This window comes from Molothrus aeneus, chromosome 2 (genome assembly GCF_037042795.1).
Source record: "Molothrus aeneus isolate 106 chromosome 2, BPBGC_Maene_1.0, whole genome shotgun sequence".
NCBI classification, from domain to species: Eukaryota; Metazoa; Chordata; class Aves; order Passeriformes; family Icteridae; genus Molothrus; species Molothrus aeneus.
The window spans coordinates 51,590,306-51,613,165 of NC_089647.1; the positions used below are offsets into that span (position 1 = coordinate 51,590,306).

At 42.9% G+C, this 22,860-nt stretch overlaps 1 protein-coding gene across 1 annotated transcript in view; it reads right to left on the reverse strand.

Annotated features, from left to right (window-relative positions):
* Positions 1-20,084: 20,084 nt before the first annotated feature.
* The window catches only part of LHFPL6 (LHFPL tetraspan subfamily member 6), a 137,182-nt gene continuing 134,406 nt past the window's right edge, over positions 20,085-22,860 (reverse strand). The window contains exon 4 of the mRNA XM_066571152.1: positions 20,085-21,176. Within this exon, the coding sequence (XP_066427249.1) occupies positions 21,058-21,176 (119 nt within the window). The 3' untranslated portion in view covers positions 20,085-21,057. The remainder of the gene's footprint in view (positions 21,177-22,860) is intronic.

A 22,860-nucleotide genomic window follows, 5' to 3' on the forward strand; every position in this document is an offset into this window, starting at 1 on the left:
TCAATCAAGCTCTTTTAGAAACATGCGCTCCCAAGGAGTATAGATCGGGAATAATTTAATTTCAGCCTAAAAAAAGGAGATAAATTAGAATCAAGCCCTTAAAAAATCCTATTTCTCTTCATTCACATCAAAGAAGATTATCTAAGGTGTAAGCATCTATCACTCAAACCCTCACTATAAAGTGACATTATTCCTACTCTGAGGCATCTGATTCTAACTGTATGAATCAAAAGCCTGTAATTGCAGGAGTGGCTGCAATGCTGAGGACTATGGACTGTCTCAGTTTACCTACAAGCAGTTGCAGTTAGGAAAGATTATATCCTGCAGCATCCAGCTATAATAAAGATTAGTTAGTGAATGTGCCCAACAATAGTTTTGCTGAGAAAAGAGGTTATTAATCAAGCTGGATACTCCAACCAATTCTCTCTATTGTGTTTCAGATGTAGGAAAGCACATCAAGCAACAAAAGGCAGGGGAGCTGCAGACATGCCATCAGAAACTCCCAGTAATGTTTACTCTACATGCCATGGCAACCAAGTTATTTTAGCTGTGCCTGGCCCTGCTGTGTGCTCTGTTTCACAGGCTTACTTTGCCACCAGTTTTGGATTGCCAGGTTTCAGGGTCCTGCTTCTAAGGGAAGGCATCCACCCTTTCCAGCCTGACCTCTCCCATCCCATCTTCCTAATGAACCCATCCATCTTTGCCTGGTAACAATTCAAGCATGTCAGTTCTTTGAATGGGAGGAAATATCTTCAAAATATTTAGGAGTTTCAAAGCATTAGGATGTCTTTGCTGAGCTAATAAATACCCAGCTGATTTAACAAAAAAAAAAAAATCCCAAACCCCCCAAAACCCAAAACAAATCACAAAGAAAAGAACCCCCCCCTCAAAACAACAATGACAAAAAGCCCGAATCAACAACAAAAAATCTCCCCCCCCAAAAAAATCCCAAAAACCACCAACAAACAAAAGAGAGGAAAAGAAAATGTACATATGCAGTCAGTGATGCCTCCAATTTTTTTACATCTTTGAGTAAAAATGAGAATAATTTATATTCTCATTTTAATTCCAATTAAGAATTATTCTAGAATATTTTTGTGAAGTGGAAAAAGCAAGGAATCCTCAAAATAAATGTATGGAATATTTCTGTTAGGGGGGAGGCAGGAACCCATCCTTGTGTGCCTCTTGCCACATGTCACCCATAAGCATGGGAAAGGTGACAACAGTTGGGAGGAAAGGCAGAGGCATTACATTTTTCAAGTCCTCTGAAAGGTCCAGTTGCTCCAATTTGGGAGGGAGTTCACGCATGACTATTCACAGAATGCTACCACTTGTGCTGTGAGGATTTGCCTGCCATTTCAGAAAAGTGCATCAGTCAGAAAGCAAAGGAGAAACAGGCCTGGTGTAAACTGAATTTTTTTTTTTTGATGTCTTCACTGGGGGAAGGCAGAAAAAAGACAGATGGCTGCTTTCAGGTGATACAAGAACACTTTGCACATAAAGTAATTTGTAAAGGTTTCTTAGCACCACTGGCTAAAGTAGTTAGATAAAAATTATTCAGTATTTTGTTTTGAGCATGGCACAACTCTCCATGAGATTCAGGTAGTTCAAAAAAAGGGGAGTCCTAACCATAGTCACCACAAAATAAATTCATACTTCAGTAGGTTTCTTACACTGCCAATGAAATTTCTGTGCCAAGAATTCCCTTCTGAGGGACTTCTAATACACTGCATTACTAAAAAGAGACATTTTCCTCTGCAGGATGATGTGTTTCAACAAACTGAAAAACATGAATCTAAAATACTTATTTTTCATACAAGAGTAACCTGATGGCTCAGAAGAAAAAGTGGCTTTTCTGTGTCTTAAAATGCTGTACGACTCTGTGAAGCTTACTAATATATTTGAAACCATAAAAAATAAAGACAAAACTCTATTAAATAATTTTCAGGCTAAAAATACCTTTTTATTATCCAGTACTTGTAGAAAGGAGGAACTTAAATGGGTAATTTTTTATCTGCTCATTATTATTGCTGCTGTTGTTTTTATTGCTGTTACTGCTGTATTATTTCAGAGTCTATTTTAAACCCCAGTCAAGGCTGAAGTTTCACTTTAATTTGTATAAGTGATCCATAAAATCTACATAATAGATTACTGTCACTGCAATACATTAGAGTTTGCATGGAGGGAAAGTCTCTTCACATTGAATGTTTTTTGAAAGGACTGTGGAGGATGTTTAGGAATAAAGTGTGAGCAAGCCTCCTGCTCCCATGGCACACCTCTGTGGCTGCACAGGCACCAGCTGGGACAGCTTGTCAGGTAACACTTTCTTCTGAAGTTTTTCAGTCCTTAAAAAGGCTGTGTTTATTGTACACTTGTACTAAGGCAGGGAAATGGGATTTTCTCTGCCCATCTGAACAAACCTCGAGATATTTACAAGGACATGTAGTGATAGGAAAAAGGAGAATGGTTATAAACTGAAAGAGGGTAGCTTTAGACAAGATATTAGGAAGAAATCTTTCACTCTGAAAGTGGTGATACACTGGCAGAGGTTGCTCAGAGAAGTCATTGATTCCCCATCCCTGGAAGTGTTCCAAGGCCAGACTAAATGGGGTTTTGAGCAGCCTGGTCTAGTGGAAGGTGGCAGGTGGAAGGTGGCACTACCCATGACAGTGGGGTTGGAACTGGATGATGTTTAAGGTCCTTTCCAACCCAAACCATGCCATGATTCCATATTGGAGCCTGGGACTGCAGTCAGAGCAGGGCCTTCTCAAGGGCTTAACACCCTTTTGCATTGGCTATGGAATTCCTTTTCATCAATGTATGTCTTTCAATGTGGGCTGCTGCCACACCGAGTCAGCATGGGCCATTTCTCCAGTTTGAAGGATTTGTGGTGTGGAAGCAAAATTGCACAGGAGCAGGGAAAAGGGAGAAATGTGCCTGTCCTTGCTGGGCACACTGGGGTCAATACAGAGCTTGTACAGCTATGTGGAGGCAGAAAGCTCTCAGACACTGGGGCATAGGCAGCCACTTCAGTGAGTATTATTTACCCTAAAGTGTTACCTTAGAGAACTTAGTCCATGAGTCTGTTTCTCTCTGTGGGAGCCAGATCAGAGCAAAGCAGAACTAAGCAAACCAAACTGCTTGGCTCCTTCCTTGCTGCCAAGCCTTTGATGCCAACGCACTGAATGCTTTGCATTCTCCAATGAGAGGTTACAGAAAACCAAATTACCCTCATTCAGAGATAGGTCAGGGCCATGGCTGTGTTACAGCCCTTCAGTCTCCATGTCAAGAAAAACAAAGAGGGGAAAAAAAAAAACTTGGTTCCAAAACATCATGGCTCTGATGCCAATATTTCAAGTGGGAGCATACAGCAAGGCCAGTTTTATTTCATGTTCAGCCTTAGGTCACATAAAAGCCCTCACCCCTAGGTCTATGAGATGAGCTCAGCTGGTCAGAGCATGGTGCTAATAAGACCAGGGTTGGGGGTTCAATCCCTGTATAAGCCATCTACTTAAGATTTAGACTCAGTGATCCTTGTGGGTCCCTTCCAACTCAGAATATTCTGTGAATCTTTTACATAAAAGCCCAAAATCCCTGTTAATCTTCATGAACACTTCTCTGACACAGGTGACCAACATTTCCCGTTCCTAGGTGGAAAAGCTATAGTATGGAGATTAATCCTTAACCATGCAGACAGAGTGAAGTAAGATTAAAACTGCAGGTATTTTGCCAGCCTACCCATCTCTGAAGTGTAGAATCTCTGGATTTACCTACTGCCATGAGCCTGAATATTTGCATCTTTGTTTACCTCCTAAGGGTGACAAATACAGACTGTATGATGTGTCTGAATGAGACTTGTATGCTTTACTTCCAAGCTGATAGGAAGGCCTCCATGGCACTTTCTTCTCTTGCTTGCAACACCCAGATTTCCCTCCTTTTGGTGTGCATCAAAAGCTGCCAGGAAACCTTGAGACAGATTGAGAGACCCTTGGTGACTTGGTAAGGCTGGAGATCAGCCTGCCCAGGAGGTGAATCCCACCTGCAGCCACAGAGCCTCCATGGAGACAGGACATGCCCTGCCATAGCCACACAAACCTGGTCTCACCATACTCCAAAGTATGGTGGAGAGTCCCTGGTCCTCATCCAGCACAGACACAGGCATGGCCACTAAAGGAATTGTTGCTGCTTTCTTGGTTAACCAGGAATAGAAAAAAACTGAAGAAAAAACTGAAGAAGTGATAAGAATTGTACATCTGAGGTTTTAAAAACTTGCTCTTGACACAGCTTCAGCAAATTCATGTTGGACACACACGAGTATTCCCTGAAAAACACAGAAAAAATATTTAGAGCACAGCCCAGTGTTCATCTGGTATATGGAAATGTTTGACAGACAACAGTATCAGATCCTTCTGGTTTTACTGTAAGTCCTTGGCAATGCTGCCATTGTTTGAAATATTGCTTGTGTCCTAATAAAAGAGCCGTAAGGAATGACTGTCCCTACTCCAGCCATTGTTAAAGATGTTTATTTTTCAGTCCCTTGGACACTATCCACAGAACAGACACCAAAAGCTCACTGTTCACAGATACACCTCCAGGCTCTATTCAGGTATTCAGTTTCTGTGTGTGTCTCCTTCTCATCACTAGGCTTCTTGCATTTTCTTTCTACCCTGGATGTCCAGGCAGTTTCTGACAGCGAAGAAACACTATGTCCAGTCTGATGATGAAACTCTGCTGACCTGGGAGTGTTCACATTAACTGTGACACAGAAAGTACTCATGAAAATGACCATGAATCCATTTCTGGCAATCTGGGTAACACCACAGGCACAGTGTTCACTCTTCATAAAGATGATATGTTGGGTATGACCCTTACAAGACCCAGAGGCAAAGAAAAATGACCAACAATGCTGAAGCAGGGTTACTTAAACATATCAGCTAGGATGGATCAGAAAGACTTATCTCCACTTGGGAACCAGCCACCTGGAACCAGAACTGTATGGACCTGTCTTTTACTCTCCTATTTTTTTTTCTCTCATGTTCACATGGGACAAATAAGTCTATAATGTTGAGCAATAAAGTTTTGCTCTGTTTGAAACCTGGGTAGACCAGAGATGGGATATAGTGACACCTGAATTGCAGTTAATTCTGAGCAAAAGCATGATCCAAGAAAGAGTTGACAGTGAATGAGGGGAAGGGCAAAGAATCCCAGTCCTTGTATTTGCTGGCAGCTGAAAAGGCAGCAGACGTCTTCATAAAACAGCTTTGCCCCTCCTGGGCTGACATGGTGCTGTCAGATTGAAAGGGCACGAATGCCAACTGTGCTGCCTGACATGCTTCAGTGGGGAGAAATGCTGCAGCCTGTGTTTGGCAGCATGATTTGCTGTCAGAGAATTTCGTAGCCTTGGGGTGCAATTACCAAAAGCTCTGGCGCCTGCCGTGTTCAAGCTGTGCTTTGGTACAATCGATGGCTGGGTACCCAGGAGCACCCAGCGAACACAGGAGGATGACAGCATGTGGCAACCATCCCACCCCATGCAGAGCCAGCACTGGGATGTGGACTTGGTGCAGGGAACATGGAGCAGGCAGTGGAAGCAGTGGGCCACATTTGGCCCAGGTGGCTGCTAAGCCTCACCAGCTGCATGCACAACTGGGACAGAGGGAATGAATAATGAATGTGTGCAACAAGGCCAGTTTGAAGGTAAAAGAGTAATGGGAGGACAGAATGGGGTCTGGCAATCTTCCAAGGGAAGAGGTTTTAATCTGTGGGGTTTGTTTTATTTGAAGGCCTCTGATCCTCAGGCAAGAAACAGATAAGGGGTCTGCAAGGTTTCATATGTGTACTGTGCACAAGGGGCAAGATGTCACCCCATCCATCTGTACTGGTCTTGGCAGGAATAGAGCTAATTTTCTTTTTAGTAGCTGGTGTGGTGCTGAGTTTTGGGTTTTGCATGAAAACAATGTTGGTAGCATGCTGGTATTTTGGTTGTTGCTGAGCAGTGCTCACCCTAAGCCAAGGACATCTCAGTGTCCCATGCTCTGCCATTGGCCAGGTGCACGAGCGGCTGGGAGGGAGCATGGCCAGGACAGGTGACCCAAACTGGCCAAAAAGACATTCCATACCTTAGAATGTTGTGCCTAATATACAAACTGGGGGAGCTGTTGGGAAAGGGCTGATTGCTGCTCAGGGTCTGACTGGGCATTGGTAAGTGGGTGGTAGGCAATTTTACTGTACATTACTTGTCTTTTGGAGTTTATTCCTTTCTCTTTCTCTCTCTCCTTCTCATCATCATCATCACCAACCTCAATGTCATTTTTATACTTTATTTCAATTACTAAACTGTTCTTATCTCAAGCCATGAGTTTTACCTTTTTCCAGTTCTCATCCCCCATCCCACCAGGGTGGGGGCAGAAGAGTGAGCGAGCAGCTGGTGGCACTTGGCTAAACCACACAATTCCAGCTGCTGGGCTCACAGATTTGGTTCCTGCTGCCCACTATCAGAGTGAACAAGCTTTGAAGTGAGAATTGTGTTTGCCCTAAACAAGGATATCACTGAGTTGTAGCTACAACCTGAGGCTTGTCAAAAGATCTCTGCTTTAAGCTGCTCAGATGCAGCTGATCCACTGAGGTCCTATCAGCTAACTTGGCCTTTTTCATGTGCAAGGACTCCCAGGAATACATGAAGAAAATGCTGCAAATGAAACTTTGCTTTCTTTTACATTCTGCAAGGAGGACTCAGGATAAAGCTAATTCCATTCTGTCTCGTGTTCAGGTTCTCAGTTCCATTGTGCACAATTCTAGGGCTGCTTAAAAGCACTCGGTAAATTACATATCAGAATATGTGTCAGATATTTTTTAATCTGAGAGCCTGGGAAATGGATGCAAAACAAAAATAAAAAAAACTCCCAAGCATGTAGTTGAGTTTGCTTGCTTATGAAATCTCAGTCGAATATTTTTCTCTGTAGTCTATGAGGAGAAAAAAAATATGGGAACTGATGATCTTTTTTTTTTTAGACTTCTTTTACTGAAAAAATCCTGCACTGATGAGTGATGTTACTAAATATAAATGCTGATCTCTACCGTGGCCATATTAGCAGATTGCTACATTTTATGAGGCAAATGTGTCTGCACAGAGCTGCAAAGAGCAGAAGATAATGAAAACTTTGGAATCAGATAGAGGTGACCAGCAGGACCATGAGTCAGTATGTGGAGTCAAAGCCAGCACAATCTGGAGGAACCAAAACAAACTCTGCAATAATTTTGGAAGGGGAAGGCTGGCAAGCATAGCTTTACCTGGGCAACATGAAATACAGCAGATGGGAAGATCCTGAGGGGGAGAGAAACTCAAAGGTGGGAAATTAAGCCTCATAGTCCTTGGCAGTCCACCAGGAAGTTGAGAAAACTCAACTGAAACTGTACCACAATGGCAGCAGCTTCCCTCCTGCCCCAAACACACGTTCCTAAAGCGTGCCCTGAGCCAATGAAGCAATGTGCGGAGACACGAGGGACCAGATTCAGTGGACCAGTAGCTGCATGTTTTTCACAGATCTTGCTGGGGGCTGTGGCGTACCGCCAGCCTTCTCCTCTTTGGCACTGGAAAGCTTCCACCCAAGAGGAGACCTGCTCAGACTCAGACTACCCACACAAGTTGCCAGCAGATAGGCAGAATGGTCCTTGCACAGCTGACTGGTTGCTTGCAGGACAAAGCTGTTGGTCGTCCTGGTTTAGGGCAAATTTGGGAGAGAATCTCCAAAGGGGGGCCCCTCCAGAAAGCAAACCCACACGGCCCCTCCCCCCAACCGGTTCGGGAAGGATTCCTTGGAGAGGAGTGGAAAGAACCTGTTTATTTAACAGGCACAGCTCCCCCAAGCACACAAAATGAACAATACCGGATGATGCCGCTCTTTCACTGCTCTGAAAAAAGGTGACAAATTCAGAAAGTCTCTCTTGGGGGTGGTTGCTCTGTTCTCAGTCCCTCTGGCACTGGGGCAGCTGCTGCAGGCCACAGAGTGCAAACTTTTGGTGTTCCCAGGTCCCAGTCTGGAGCAGGTTCGAGTAGGTCCAAAAAAAGAAAGGAGAAACAGTCCAGGAAGAAATTTGGACTGTTTAGCTAAACTAGCTAATGAGCAGAAGCAAGACTGAGAGCAAAGCAAAAGCAAAAGCAAAAAAGCAAAAGCAGCACCATGTACTGCCCCGTCTCTGTGTCCCGCCAGCCATGGGGGAGCAGCTGATAAGAAACCCAAACAAAACTTTCACTGTTTCACTGTGCCAGTCTTGAAGGCACAGAACATAATATCCAGCATAAACAGAACACATGAATGGGGATACAAGCATCATAACATCACCCTAGGACATTGGTTTAGAGGGGCCATTTTGTCTTACAGCTTCTGGAAGGCATAAGTGTGAGTGAATGGGTATTTCTACACTTGGTCATTCTCTCAGCCGGCTTCCTCAGTCAGGATAGGCTGAGATCTAAGCTAAAAGCTAAACTTTGTTAAGAATGGGCAGGTAAGAGTTGCAGAACTGGGGGAGTCATCACGGTTCAGGGATGAATAAAACATAAATGCATGCAGAACACCACCTGAATGTGTATTGAAAACCAGGGTTCTGGGAAGGGAAGATGGGTAGAACAGTATCCATCCCTGGCAGGTATCCAAAGCATCCAAGATAGTCAGCTTGCTCATCGTGGCTTTGACCAGTGAAAAGGTGGTGAAAGAAAACAGCCACCAGAGTCACCTGCTCCCCTGCATCACCTTGCTTCAGTTTCTTCCCTGTACTGTGAGCTAAGGGCAAGGAACTCAATCAAAGTTACCATGAAAAGAAAATCAAGAAGAGGGTAGAACAAACTGACTGAAGGAAGGAGAGTTATTAACATGCAAATCAATGTAGATAAGTCAGGGGGCAAGGGGAATCTGAGTTTAATTCATTTAACAGCACGGATATGTGCAGACCAGAGCTGACAAGAATTTAAACAAAGATAATGCCCATGTGTTATGTGTGTTCATGTGCTTCGCAATGGCAACAGGGGACAGTGAAAGAATATATATCCCTGTGGGCTGTAACATTTGCTAAAATGACTTTTCTCAACACCTTTGAGTGGCCAATCCTGCACACATAGGCATTCTGCCAGTCCACCCAGAACTCCAATTCACAGCATCAGAAAAATGCCCAGCAGATTTCTTAGAAGGAAGGTTTATGGTAACTACTTCCAGTTAAGAGCACTTAAACTGCATTTATTTGCTAAGTAATGTTGACTTCCTGATTTTTATGTGTAAGAGCTTTTGTTTCAAAGGCAAACCATAAAAGAATATTCCCCAGCCTTTCTTCTCAGCAACCTAAGCAATACGGCACTCTAAATCTGTCATTGGCTGAGGTGGGGATATTTTTTCTGAAACCTGCTGTTAAAATATTGGCAGTACAAGTCTGCTTTAACATTACTGATTCCAAACAAAAGGAGACACAGACATGAGAAGATTAAAAGACTAAAAACAGGAGCATATTTTGATTTCCAGGAGAACACAAGATATGCAAGAGTTCTGTTTGCAGAGGACTGGCAGGATGAGAAATTGCCAAACCAGGAGCAGCTGTCATAGCAACCTCATCCAGGAAGAGAAGTGGTGTCAAGCCAGACATCACCTGGAAGGAAATTTCCCTCCTCTGAGGAACATTGTAATAGAAGGAAAACTTTAGAAGCTGTTGGTCAAGGCATGTTCATAAGACCTGGAAGATGCAGGTGAAGACCCCACCAGAAAGCAGTGATGCTTCACGGAAAAGGCAGTTGTTTGATAGAGCCTCGTTCATAGGTCTGTTTCTGCCTTTGGCTTGCACAGGCAGCTCTTGGCAATATTACATGAGTGCTTCTTTTTCCCTGCCTCTCAAATGGGGAGAGCCACTAGGCACCTTCTCGAAGTCCATTGAGACCTGCCAATGGAAAAATTCTGCATTTGATGACATGAGTGCCAAGAAAGATGCTTGAGCTCCATTAATGACATTTATTCAATGGGTTCCTCTGCCTCCCTTGTGGGATCCTTTTGCATGGTACCAGGGTGTACCAATGCTAAGAGCTGCTCAGTGAGGTAGGTTGCCTTGCTGCACATCCTCTGTCCCCTGTGTGAAGGCATAGGGCTTTTCTAGAGCCCAGGCAGAGCTGCTTTCAGCATGGACTGCCTGGGCTAGGTGAGACAGAAGGAAAGCCATGGTGAACCAGACCCAGCAGAGTCCCATGCCCTGTAAAGGTGCAGGGCAGGAGCTGGGTGGCTCTGGTGACACATGCTGCAGTGAAATGGGTGACATCATGCTCTCCAGGTGGGAGACAGCCTCTGGTAGGCACACCTGGCTACCCTGGGACCAAAACCATCCCCAGATCAGCCTGCCTCTCCAGCTCCAGCTGTGCAAGGTCTCACCTTTGTGCACATTTCCTCAACTATGCTAGTAAGGTGTGTGTAGATCCTGATACCCTGGGGCTTCTATCAGTCTCTGCTCACTTTCAGTTTTTCATGCTCTAGAATGCCAAGGCTAGTTTATCTCAGTTCTCAGAGTGCACATGCCCAAGGCCATGAGCCACTACTCAGAGGAGACTCAATATTGTTCATTTAGTGGTTTTAATTTAGCATAGCTGAATGTATAAGATAAATTGATATGATAAATTTGTTGCTTCCCTCTAAGTTCAGCCCTTTTGTGCTGAACTGTAGGATGCTAAGAATAAGTGGGTACTTTGTCAGCAGCAGTAACACTTCAGAAGACAGTCCAATTTTCTTCTTGCCTCCCTCAGGTTGCTCCTCTATTGCTAAAGCTCCCCTGCATGTCCCTTCATCGTTCAGCTATTTTTAGATGCCCTTCTCCACAGGCAGTTGATCCACAAATCAAAACAAGCTATGGAATCTCCCAGTGTTATGGAAATTTTTGGAGGTTTAGTCCTGAACTGAGATCAGACGACACTCAAGAATTCCTTGATTTTTTTCGTTAGACATGGCTCACAAGACAGAGCCCATGCTGTGCCTATAATCCAAAGCCTCCTTAAGAAACCTCAAGTTCTGTCAGTTCCCAGAAAAGAAACATCCACAGGCTGTAGGAATAATAATGCAATGTGGCCTATCATTCAAAAGCCAGCTCTCATATTCTGTGCAAAAGGAATAGGTTCCTACCAGATTCTAGATTTTATATTGGTAAAGTCAACAGATACATCCTCGAAGCATTGCAGGAGCATATTTAACATGTTTGTGGCCATTTTCTGTTTAACTTGTACTAATTTTTAACACAGAAGTGTACTAAGAAGCCAAAAGATAAAAGGGAACTGACATAGCTGACAATGTGGGAAAGTTGCTTCTATATCCTTCTGCTACTTGAGGTGACATGGTTTCCCTACAAAACAAACGGCTTATCACGGATTCCATTATTCAGGAGACAGTAAACAGTTGCCACAATGCATGCCTCTTGGGCATTAAAAAGGTCTTCAGGACATTTGTCGGCCTTACTTGATTTTTGAAGGGGATTTTTTTATACAATTAAGCCTGAGCAACATAGGAGTGTTTCTTTTTGCTAGAGGTAAGTAGGCAGGAAAAAAAATTCTGCTAATATGGCAAATGTTTCCACCTTACTGGCAGGATGACATATTTTCATGGTGTCCTGAAGCTCAGCTGGCAGTCAGGGCAGTTTAGGGTGGCAGTCAGAGTCCAAGGCTATCACCTTTCCATTCAGCTGTTGTCAGAAATGGTATACAAATTGTGCAGAAAAGTTATCAATCACTTTTTTTATTTGCTCATCTTATACGTTCAGTGGTCTACAGTCACCAGGTGTCAGGTACCCTGGCCTCTCTTTGGGCTCATGATGCAAAGGAGAAAAAGAAGACCTCCAGTTTATCACTGCTCCTGAGATCTCTCCCCAGCCACAGTGTGGTAGCTGGTTATTGAAGTATCAGCATGAGGGAGCAATACCTGTGCTCCTTAAAACACTGGACAGCTTAAAACCACCTGCCCCAGAAGCTGGGTTGTGAATTGCTGAATAGCTCAAGCAATGTATTTAGGGTCTGTCAGCACCTTTGCTCTGCATTGCCACGAAAGGAAATAAATGTTCAGATTGACTGAAATGGCTCCAAGCAGCTCAGAACATTTTGTAATTGTGCTGAGGCAGCTCTGAATGGTCCTGCTGTCTGAGAGACAATGAAAAAGGAACAGCAGGCTTTGCTCTAAGTACATTTACTTCTTAACTGTTGAAATCATCTGTCTGAACAAGGTTCAGGCAGCAATGTTTCCTAATTATGTAGGCCAGTGAAGTACCCAGCACTGAGTGCTGCATTCACAGGAGTTTTACTCTGGCTCCCAAAGGAAGCTGCATATGAAATAGGTTGCTGAATCTTTTGTAAAAAGCATTTGCCTTTTTAAAAAAGAAGGGCCCTGAAATGTCCAGGTACAGAGTGACAGAATACTGCCTAATACAGTGCCTTCCACCAGGAAGATCAATGTATTGTAGGAGTAAAAAATGGAGAGGAAGGAAGAAGGGAGAAGTGCAAGGCTTAATAAGCATTTAATTAGACCCCAATCTTCCTAATATTTGAAAAACTGGAAACAATACCACGTCTATTACCTGGAACAGACATTACTGAAAATCCAACTATCAACACTGCTGATGTACATTTGGAATTTCTATACCGTTATTTTCATTCAAGTGCCTAAATTTTCACACCAAAATTGCTTCAAAACAAGTTTTCAGCTTATATTACTTGCTGACAGCTATCATTTTTCAACAGCTTTTATCTAGTCATCTGTTAAGTCTCTGATTGCTGGTTTCATAGGTGCAAGTTAAGCATAGCTACACTGCAAGTCACAGGTCACACAAAATCAGCTCCTGGAAAGGTATGCTTCAGTAATCTTACTCCATTAGCTAAAATATCATTCAGATCCTCCTTGAGAGTCAGGCTGGCCCAGAAATCTGCCCTGTAAGTCACATTCCTTGATATTGACAGTATGAGCAGGGGTACCAACAGACTGAGGAGCCATGAAACTGCTCACCAGTACATGACAAACACAGAGTAACTCTTCAGAGAGAGATGAATACCACTACTACACATAGTCAGCAAATGCAGATTGATTAATATTTCATTGCAGAGCTAAGCACTTAATGTTATTCCTCTTTGAAATGTCACTGCACATCTGGGTGGGCATGGCTGCCTTTACTTTCTACGTGCTATTTCTGAAAAGTTAAGTTCTTCCCTCTTACCACAAATGGGTCTGTTCCCCACAGCATGACTCCTCCTAGTATTGTTGCCCCAGAACTTAAAAAAAAAAATAGAATAGTCATTAGTAATAACAACTATTAGGTCACTGTTGTTCAATGGTCTTCAAGAGAGTGGGGTGTAAGAAATGCTCTGGAAATTAAACACTTAAACTAATGGATTATCCCACAACAAGGTACTCTGATCAGTTAGTGAGAAACAGCTTGAAACCTTCCAGAAGTGACAGCCATGTCATGCAGCAGCAAGCTGTAGCAGAGGTCTGGGGAGTGTGATGTGGAGAGCAGCAGCAGATAACCCTGCTCACAAAGCATGCCTTTGAGTGGGGGCATTTCCTACAGTGGCTGTCAGGCACAGGGATCTGCTGAAGCCAACAGGAGGAACAGGGGGAAGCAGCTTCTGCAAGCTCTGATCTTAGCCAGAGAGACAGGTAGGAGTAGTAAGGCACTCTAATGTCTCCTTAATTTCTGTGTGCACCATAATTAGGTATTAATCCCAGAAGTGTAGAAAACAAATGATATGTTGACAGCTACTTGAAAACAAATATCTCACACTGCAATTCTTAATATAGCCACAGAGCTCCAGGCAAGAAGCACTTCATCATTTCAAATATACTATCCTAATTCTAGCTTCGATTTTAATTGAGATTTCTTTTCCCTACCAAAACATACCACCACTGAGTGAAAGAAATTCCTTTACTCTTGCTGTACGGTGGAGCTGCTTTACTTTAGGGTAAGACTTGGGCCCTACTGATAAATCAGGATATATTTTTTCCTAGGTGCTGGTCAAATAGGAAGGTCACTGACACTGTTGTTGCTATAACATGGAAGAGAATAATCCAAATGCTTTAAATGGAGAGTTACTGAGCTACAGTAAGTCACAGTAAGGAGCATCTACTACCACCCTGTAGTGGGGTAATCAGTAAACCCCCCAGTACAGGGCCATGTTTCTACTTTCTATTTGTTATAATTTCCATTTGGCAGTAGAAAGAGTCCCTTTGGACCCACCCAGTCTAGTAATATCAGCAAAGAACTGCAGCCTGACATCAATAACAGATTTTACTTCATATCTTTTGAAAAGTTCATTATATTTATTAATCCATTTTGCTTTTTCTTGTTCTGGAACAGGCAAGATAAGGATGCACAGCTGGCTTCCTTTGCAAAAAAAAAAAGATGCTTTATTATCCAAATACAGCAGTTTGTTTATCTGAAAAATAAGTACAAAGCATTATTTTATTAAGAGCTTCTGATATTTGAAAACATAACACCTAAATAAACACTAATTGCCAATATTACATGTCACATAGATTTTGCTTTTGTAGACTCTTGTTGTAGTTAATTCTCAGATCACAAGAAACATTTAGATAAGTACAAAACTAAGAAGATATAGGGATTTTTTCCTTATAAAATGTGTGTTTGTATGTTTTCCATAGGAAAAAAGATGGATACTTTACCAAAACATAATATAAAGCCAGATAAAGAATAGCTACTGCATTTTTCCTATTGAATCATGCATGAGTTAAGTCAGTGGACTATTTGCCATAGGTTTCTATAATTTTTGGACCAGGGTCATAAAGTTTGGCCCACACCTATTGAAATGAATGAAATCCTTAACAGGGAACAAAGTATTCACATTAAGAGCTTGCTTTCCCTTTAGCAGGGAAAGCTAAAGCTTTATCCCATGCTGTCATAAGCCCAAAGTTTTGAAAAGTGGTCACAACTGGCAGAGGTTTAGGGAACAAGAGAAAATTCTTGGGCTTAGCAGCAGAGTAATTTGCAGAAAATCACCCACACCTGTGTAGAAATTGGCTGCTCATTACTTGATGAAATGAGGTTCTTTGGTGATGAGCTAGAGCAGAAGTGCTTCACACCATGACTGTCTACAAGCCAAACAAATGTACTTTATTTCTTTATTAAATGTACTTAAATACTGATTCTGCTGGCTGATATGAGGATAACCAAAGCTACCTCTAGCTCCTGGAGAATGAAAAGAGGATGAAGAAATTCATGCATGCAGAGCAGGGCTCCATGCAGTTGGCAAACGCACATGGAGCACACAAAACACCTTGGCTTCAGTCCTGAAGTTGGTACTGGTACAGAGGTCTCACACAAGGGCTGCTGCAGGAACTGTGCACAGGTGGGACTGCCTTTGAGAGGGACAAGCTAGATGGGAGCACTCTTTGTCCTTAATGTGCTCTCTTGGGACCCCACACACTGGCTTCCATGTGTGTCCTGTGAGAAAAATGTCTGTAAAGTTGCCTGAATGGCCACAGACTCACAGACTCACTCCTTGGGCTGCAGACAGGAGCATTCCATGGTGACAGCAAACTTTCCTCCCATCCCCAAGGCATGAGCAGCTTTCTGACTGCCTTTGGCTTTGGCTGAGATGGGGCTTTTCTGTGCCCTAGCATTGCCCCCAAGCCAAACTGATTGTATTGCCCCTGGAGAGACAATCAGCCTTGGTGCATGTTTACAGATGATTGTGCATCTGGTGATGGTCAGTATGGGCCACAGCACCCACTGAGGAGCTATTTGAGGGTCATGAGATATCCCAATGTGATGGAAGATGCTCAGAGCAGAGTTACCTATAGTTCATGTGCTCTTAGACAGCCAGGAAATCAGGCAGCAATGCTCTGGGCCCTGGTGATGTAGATATATATAATGAAGCCGTGCCATATGTTCCTTTCAGAATTCCTATCATTTTCCATTTACCTAATTTAATATGCTTGGCATAACATAGAATATGTACCCAACATACTGACATTCACAGCAGATACTTCTAGCAGACTAAAAGGTCTCAAAATTGTCCACAGAAGGAGTCAGAGCCTGTCTTTACTCAGCTAAAATATCAATTTAAATTTCAATGAACATTCTGTTTCTTGGTGAGGAACACGAAAAAGGCCATCTATTTATATGTTAGCCTAATAACCATCCTTCTGTCACTAAGACAAGTGAGCTTGAAACTGTTTCAAAATTTTCCTTTTTTTTCTCTGATCCATCATTATTTCAAGAATAATAATAAAAACACGTAATACTCAAAAGCATATATTTAAAATCCTGTCTTCTTAAGGGATTACACTTAAATGTCACTTCTAAAAAAAGACATATCTAATTTCACCATTGTCTCTCTGAAAGGTTAAGTATGTAGAGAAAAATTAATGCTTATGTTGATGTACAGATTATCTGTCTTGTCAGTCAGTTTGATATTTTTCACAGACTATTTCAATGAATGACAGATAAATTGCAGTTACAACTGATTTCTGGATTTTCCCTCAAGAAAAAGGAAATAGAGGGGTTAAATTGCCTCAGGAGTTATAATTTCAAAACATTTTTAAGGGCTGGGGATTTTTGTCATAGACATATATTTGTGTTTTGGGGAGAGAGCTAATTCTATGGCATATAGTAAAAATTTGTTTGTTAATATTGTTGTCCTGAAAAGCAATTACTTTTTTGATAGGAATAGCTTAATGCTCTCTAAAACTCCAGACAGGCCTTCACATGCCTCATATTTATGCAGACATGACTGACTTAATGCTTGAACGACACAATTTGCATTTTTCTCTCAGGAAATACTGTGTAAGTGCTCAGGACTGGAGTCTGGAGTCTGGCAGTGCACATTAAGATGCATAGGGGAAGTCCCCAGCTCTCTGGGATTTGGGTGGGGGAATGTTCTCCCACAGTCATTCCCAAAGACTAAACTTATGTAAATAAAGTTGCATCAAGTTCTTCCACCTCCACTTGCCCCACTCCAGCTTCATATATGAAGTGCCTTTCCAGACAGATTATATTTATTCCAAACTAGCCCTTCTGACTCACTGTGATGTATTGACTGGATTTGTGACCAAGGGAAGAGCAGTGGATGTTTGCAGGGATTTTAGCAAGGCTTTTGATTTTAACAGGCTCCCATGTTCTTTGCACCAAATTTGGGCTAATATGGTCTGCATGGGGAGGGTAAAGCCTGATTAGATGATGAGGCTCAGAGGGTCGTGTTTCCTGTTTGGACCTGGATGCCTGCAGTGAGTGGGGTATCCGCATGTCTATTCTGGAACCTCTCCTGTCCAATGGCTTTGCCAGTGGAGGAGTGTGTTCTCACCAAGTTTTCACATGACACCAAGCTGGGGGGATCAGGCAATATGTTGAGGTGTAGGGCTGCCAGCCATAGGGCTGAGACAGTCTGCAGGAATGGCACAACAGGAACCTTATGAAATTCAACCAGGAGAAATGCCCAGTCTTGCACAGGTGAAGGAACAGGGCCCTGCAGTGATGTAGGCCAGGACTTACTGAACCTGGTGAAAGGATGGCTGTGGGGGCACACAATAACCCGAGAGAAGCCACCCAGCACCCATGGGGAGGTGGCAGGAGATGGAGGTGAGCTCTTCTCAATTATTCTCAGTGGGAGGATGAGAGACAGTCTTCATTAATTGAAAAAAGTGATCAATTATAAGGAAAAGTCATTCCCTCTTGGGACAGTCAGGCAGTGGTACAGGCTGCTCAGAGATGATCTCCATCCTAGGAGGTTTTCAAAACTGGGTGAGATAAACTCCTAGGCAACATATTGTAGCCTTATGACTGACCCTGCCTTGGGTAGGAGGTTGGACCACAGATCTTCTGAGGTTATTTCCTACCTGAATTATCCTATTGTCCTAAAACAGCTTCTGATAATGAACAGTAGTCTGCAATTATAGGACTTTTTTTCTACATATATATAGCTCCTGTATTAGTTGGGAGTGGCAGAGAAAACTTGCAGTTCCCAGAGTATTTTTTGGAAGTGGACTAAGACCTCTGGGTGGTCTGGAACACAGGAAGTGTATATCACCCAAAGAATGAGATTTTGCAATAAATTTTGAAATGTGCTTATTGGGGGAAAACTGCTTAAACAGTTCTAAAATACAGCTTGATAAATTTATGAACAGGATTATGGAATACAATTGCCAGCAATGGCAGGGAAAAAATTCAGTGTCCTAGGACTGTGTGCAAGCTTATCGCTTTTGTTTAGACAAATGCAAGGCCAAGCTCTTCATCTTCAAGAATAAATAAATGGAAAATTAAACATGGTAAATACTGTAAATATTTCATTGACACTCCAGACTGAGAAATCGAAAACAATCTTTTGCCAGTTCAGTTATTAGAGTTTGTAGCTGTGAGGCTTGATAACCATGATAATAAATGGTATTTATATTCTAGTGCAAAATGGATATCAGAACCAAAATGCACAAATAGGGACAAACCTAATTAGGCTGTGATTGCTTTATTCATATCACAGCAGCTGAAGGCTATATGATAAACAGCTTCAAAGCAGGTGCAGCACATGTCATTGGCTTGATTATTAAAAATTGACATTTTATACAAGCCCAAATTTCAAAAAGGAGATTGTATACAAATTCAGTCATGCTATAATGGTATTGCATTGCAACAAAACCCTAATTTTCTTCATGAAGTAATTGTATAGTTCCAGTTTGTCATGATAAATCAAGCCTGAACCCAAGCATAGGAAGAATCTAAAAAAAGTCAAAGTGCTCTTCACAATGCACAATCCAGGATATAACCTTGCAAGAGTCAAATGGGGACTAGTAACTCACATATTTATAGCCAGGTCACAGAAACTTTTTATAGCCAAGCACATTTTCAGTGGAAGGAAAGGCATGTTTCCACAGTAACCCACTGTACAAAGGCAGCATTTTTTGATTGAGATACACCTGCCAAAGATCTGACTGCAGTCAGGGGAGCCACAGTCAAAATTGTGTTTATATCTTCTTCAGTTTTAATAAAGCAGCAATCCACAACTCTAACAGGTACATTTCATACTTACTGTGAGGACATACGGGGTGCTGCTGACCTGCAGCAGGGTTGGGTATGGTCCTGTGTCCTCATAAGTAGGGATGAGCCTTAAAACCTGGAATCTGGAGGGAAGAGCTCCTGCTTCTGCTGGTGCTGTGCGAAGACCATGTAGGGAGCCAAATCCCCAGAGCATGGTTGGTGTGCTCCTCAGCAGAAGTGCAGTCAGATGAGATGGGGCTATAATGGGCTAATCTGGAAGCGTTAAGGTACAATTTTGTTTTCACTGCACAGCACCATAAAGCAAATAAATAGTGCTTAGCCTATAATAAAACTCAATAAAATTCCATTGAGTGATATCAGGATTGATCACTGTAAGCTGACATTTCTATTTCCACATTCCTCTGAAATTCTGCCCCGTGCAATGTACAAAGCACTGGCATGATGCCAGATTTGTTCAGCTCTAAGTGTTATTAACCACCAGAATTGCAGCTGAAACATAGATGGTAACCTAAATATACTCAACAGAAATATACTACTGGGAAAACGGAATCAGAAAAACAAATTTGAAAGGGAATAACATTATTTTAGTTATGATTAAATAAATTGGTTATGAACTTATAAATTAAGTTCACATTGCTTTAAATAAAGAAAATAAAAGATTGATTTTTTAAGTTTTTTAGGTACAGTGCCAGTGTCCTGTGCAGAGAATGCTGCCTGGTAGGTATTTGATCAGAGCTACAGGTGTTAAGGAAGAAAAGGCTTATTTCAGTTGGCTGAACTGGGATATACAGTTTTGTGTGAAATTCTGAGTCTGCATCAGCCAAGACACAATGGGGAAAGTCTTGCTGAAATCCTTCAGGACACCTGACAGGAGCAGGAAAAAATGTGGAATATGCCAGAATGTCTCCAGTGGCAGTAGATGTCTATCCTCAGGCAGTGTAACTGAACACTAAATGTGTCTGTGTTTTATGGGTAAAAGGATACAGCATGGTTATAAAAGTCCTGAGTATTTCTGAGAATTTTTCCAGTGGAGAGTTGGGATAGGAACTGTTTCATCTACTGGCACAACCATACATTGCAAGTATTGATCAAGGAAAAATTTATTTACAGAGATTTTTTCAAATACAAACATAAAATAGCACATATTATATATATATTTTACAAAAATGAATATTGAAATAATAAACATGGTACAGCACAATACAACATCAATGAGCTAAACATAACAGCAACAGAAATCTATGTCTGGAAGAAGTTTGCTGTTAGTTGTACATAACCAACAGAGCTCTACAGTACCGCGAGTGGAATTTCCAATGGACATGAAAATGTCCATTTACTGCATTTCATAAAAAGTACTATAGTAAGGGTACATATGCCAAGTAATTATTTTGCATTTTGTAATAATGCTGAAAACACAGAGTCTTAATAAAAGTTATATAGGGCTGAATAAGCAGTGGATAAATGTTTGGGGAAGAAAAATGTGTAGAGATTATACAAAATACTGATTAAGTGGCTTATTGGTCCTTTTATTAAGTTTAATGTCTAGATTAAAAAGTGTTGCAACACCAAGTCTTAAACCACCAGAGAGAAGTAAACAAAAAAAAAAAAAAAAAAGGAGAGAAAACAAAAAGGAAAAGAAAGAAGAATCGCACCAAAAAAAAGTTTCCCCCTCTACTTATTTTGTGCCATGGTCAACATCTGTGCGTGCGTGCGTGTGTGCTTTCGGGAGCGCCGCACTGAGGGGCTGCCAGGCGCTACCCCAGCGCGTGGGCGCTGCCCCCCCTCACCAGCCTGTCCAGTAATTGGTGCATGCAGAATTTCACCCTTTGCCAAAGCAGAGTTTTACTTGCTTATATTTTTTTGGAGCAGACCCTGAGCAGGCTCAGGTGAGAGAGCCGGTCCCGGCCCAGCCCGGCCGGGTGGCTTCGCACCTCCCTGCCACCCTGGGGCTGCCCGCCGTCCTGCTCCTGAGAGAAAGCACTTGAAAATTCCTTGTCCGTCGCTGTTGTCCAGCAGACCTGGGCGAGCCTGGCAGGGCCCCTGCCCGGGGCTGGCTCAGTAGGGGTATTGCTTCTGCTTCTTGCCCGAAAAGCAGGCGAGCCAGGTGCACACCAGCATGGCGGCCGCCGCGCCCCCGCCCGTGCAGTAGTAGGCCCAGCCGATGTGGCAGGTCCCTGCAAGGCAAACACAGGGACAAGGGTCAGCGTTAGATGGGGGGAAAGTGCCGCCGCCTACACCCTCCCCTTCTGCCTGCCCAGGAAAACACTTTTCTGAGATTTCAGCCCACTTGTGTGCCCACCTCCAACAGGGAATGCGGGGTGTAATTCAGGCTTTGCCACTGCAGTGCGGGAATTGGAAGCCGGATGTGGCTGAGAACTGCTGGGAGATCCTAACCCAGGGCCGGGGGGACCTGCTCACATCCCCTCACACAGGCATTGACCCTGACCATCCCCAAAGGAGAGCAGCATCAGGGGAAGACCTGTATGGGGGCTGCTGTGGAAATGGAAGCACAAAGCCTAGAAATGAAAAATAGACAAATTTCCCTACCCCTGCTTGAGGTCACAACCCATTACTGAAAAATTCACCCATCTTCTGTCTAATGAGGGTCACAATATGGCTTTCAATGAATTTAATGGCCTCAGCATCTTTATACAGTCAAACTCATCAACAGTAAATGGTGCTGGGGAATCCCATAGTGGACCATAAAGTGATTACTTCCCTTTCAGCACTGTGCCTGCAGTAGGGGAGTAGATCAGGAAAACAGCAGCTGCAGCAGGGAGGAAGCCTCTTTAGACATCTCCAAAAGCAAGGAGATGGCTGTTGCTACTCCTCAGGATTTCACTCCATCTCAAAATCAATTTTCACTTGGGCTGCATCATCTTTGTCCTTTTTGAGTGCTTGGGACCTGTTAGCACTGAGGCTCTTTCTGTGTTGTTGACACCTTGGGTGATATCACCCTGCTTTGAGCAGCGAGTGCTCTCAGAAAGACACAAGCAGCAATGCAAGACTTCTTTCCCAGCCTTCCCAAAAGCAGCAGAAACCATCCTTCCCTTCAGAGAACAGAAGGTATCAACAGAGTTTCCATCTAGAAATAGGTGTCATGCTGGTGTTCTGTCCCAATGGCATCCCTGAGGGCCAGGCTTGAGGTTCAGGCAATTATCAACTCAACTAATCCTGCCTCAGGCACAAGAAACACAAAATGTCTGTTCATCTTAACGTGTCCAAGGCATTCGCATGCCTCAAGGCAGACAGCACTGCCACTGACTGTTTGCAGGATATTGTCTGGCAGGCTTTGTAAGGAGACATTAGTGGGAGGCAACACTTATGCTCCTGGTCACTTTGAAGATCTCAGGCTGACACCTCAGCAGGAAGCATAATACTTGTTTAATTTTTTTCTTCATAACCCTCGCAAATTTTTATTTTTAAAATGTTCAGTGAAACAAAGATCCTGATGTGATCAAGAGGACTTGAGGACTTGTGGCCTTGGCTTGGGCTCACTATCCTCTCTCCTTAATGTGCTGGAGCAGATAAAGAGATTTACTTGGTTTGTCATCTAGTTGTGCTCTGTAGATAGCACCATTCTTGCCTTCCTTACAGAAGACTGCACAGAGAGTCTGACTTCCTGAAGAAAAGGCCATCAGAAACCCTGGAGAGCTGTCTAGTGCCTGGCAATGTCCCTGATGCTGACATGGGCCCAATCACTCAGCAGTCTGTAGAGAGACCTGTCTCTGGGCCACTTATTGCTTTGTCTGTGTACACACCCTGTACTTAGCTTCTGCTGGGAATTTCAAAAACTGACTTAAGTCTACACCAGAGGTTTAAACTCACTGGATCACTTTGAAAATTATCATGTTTATA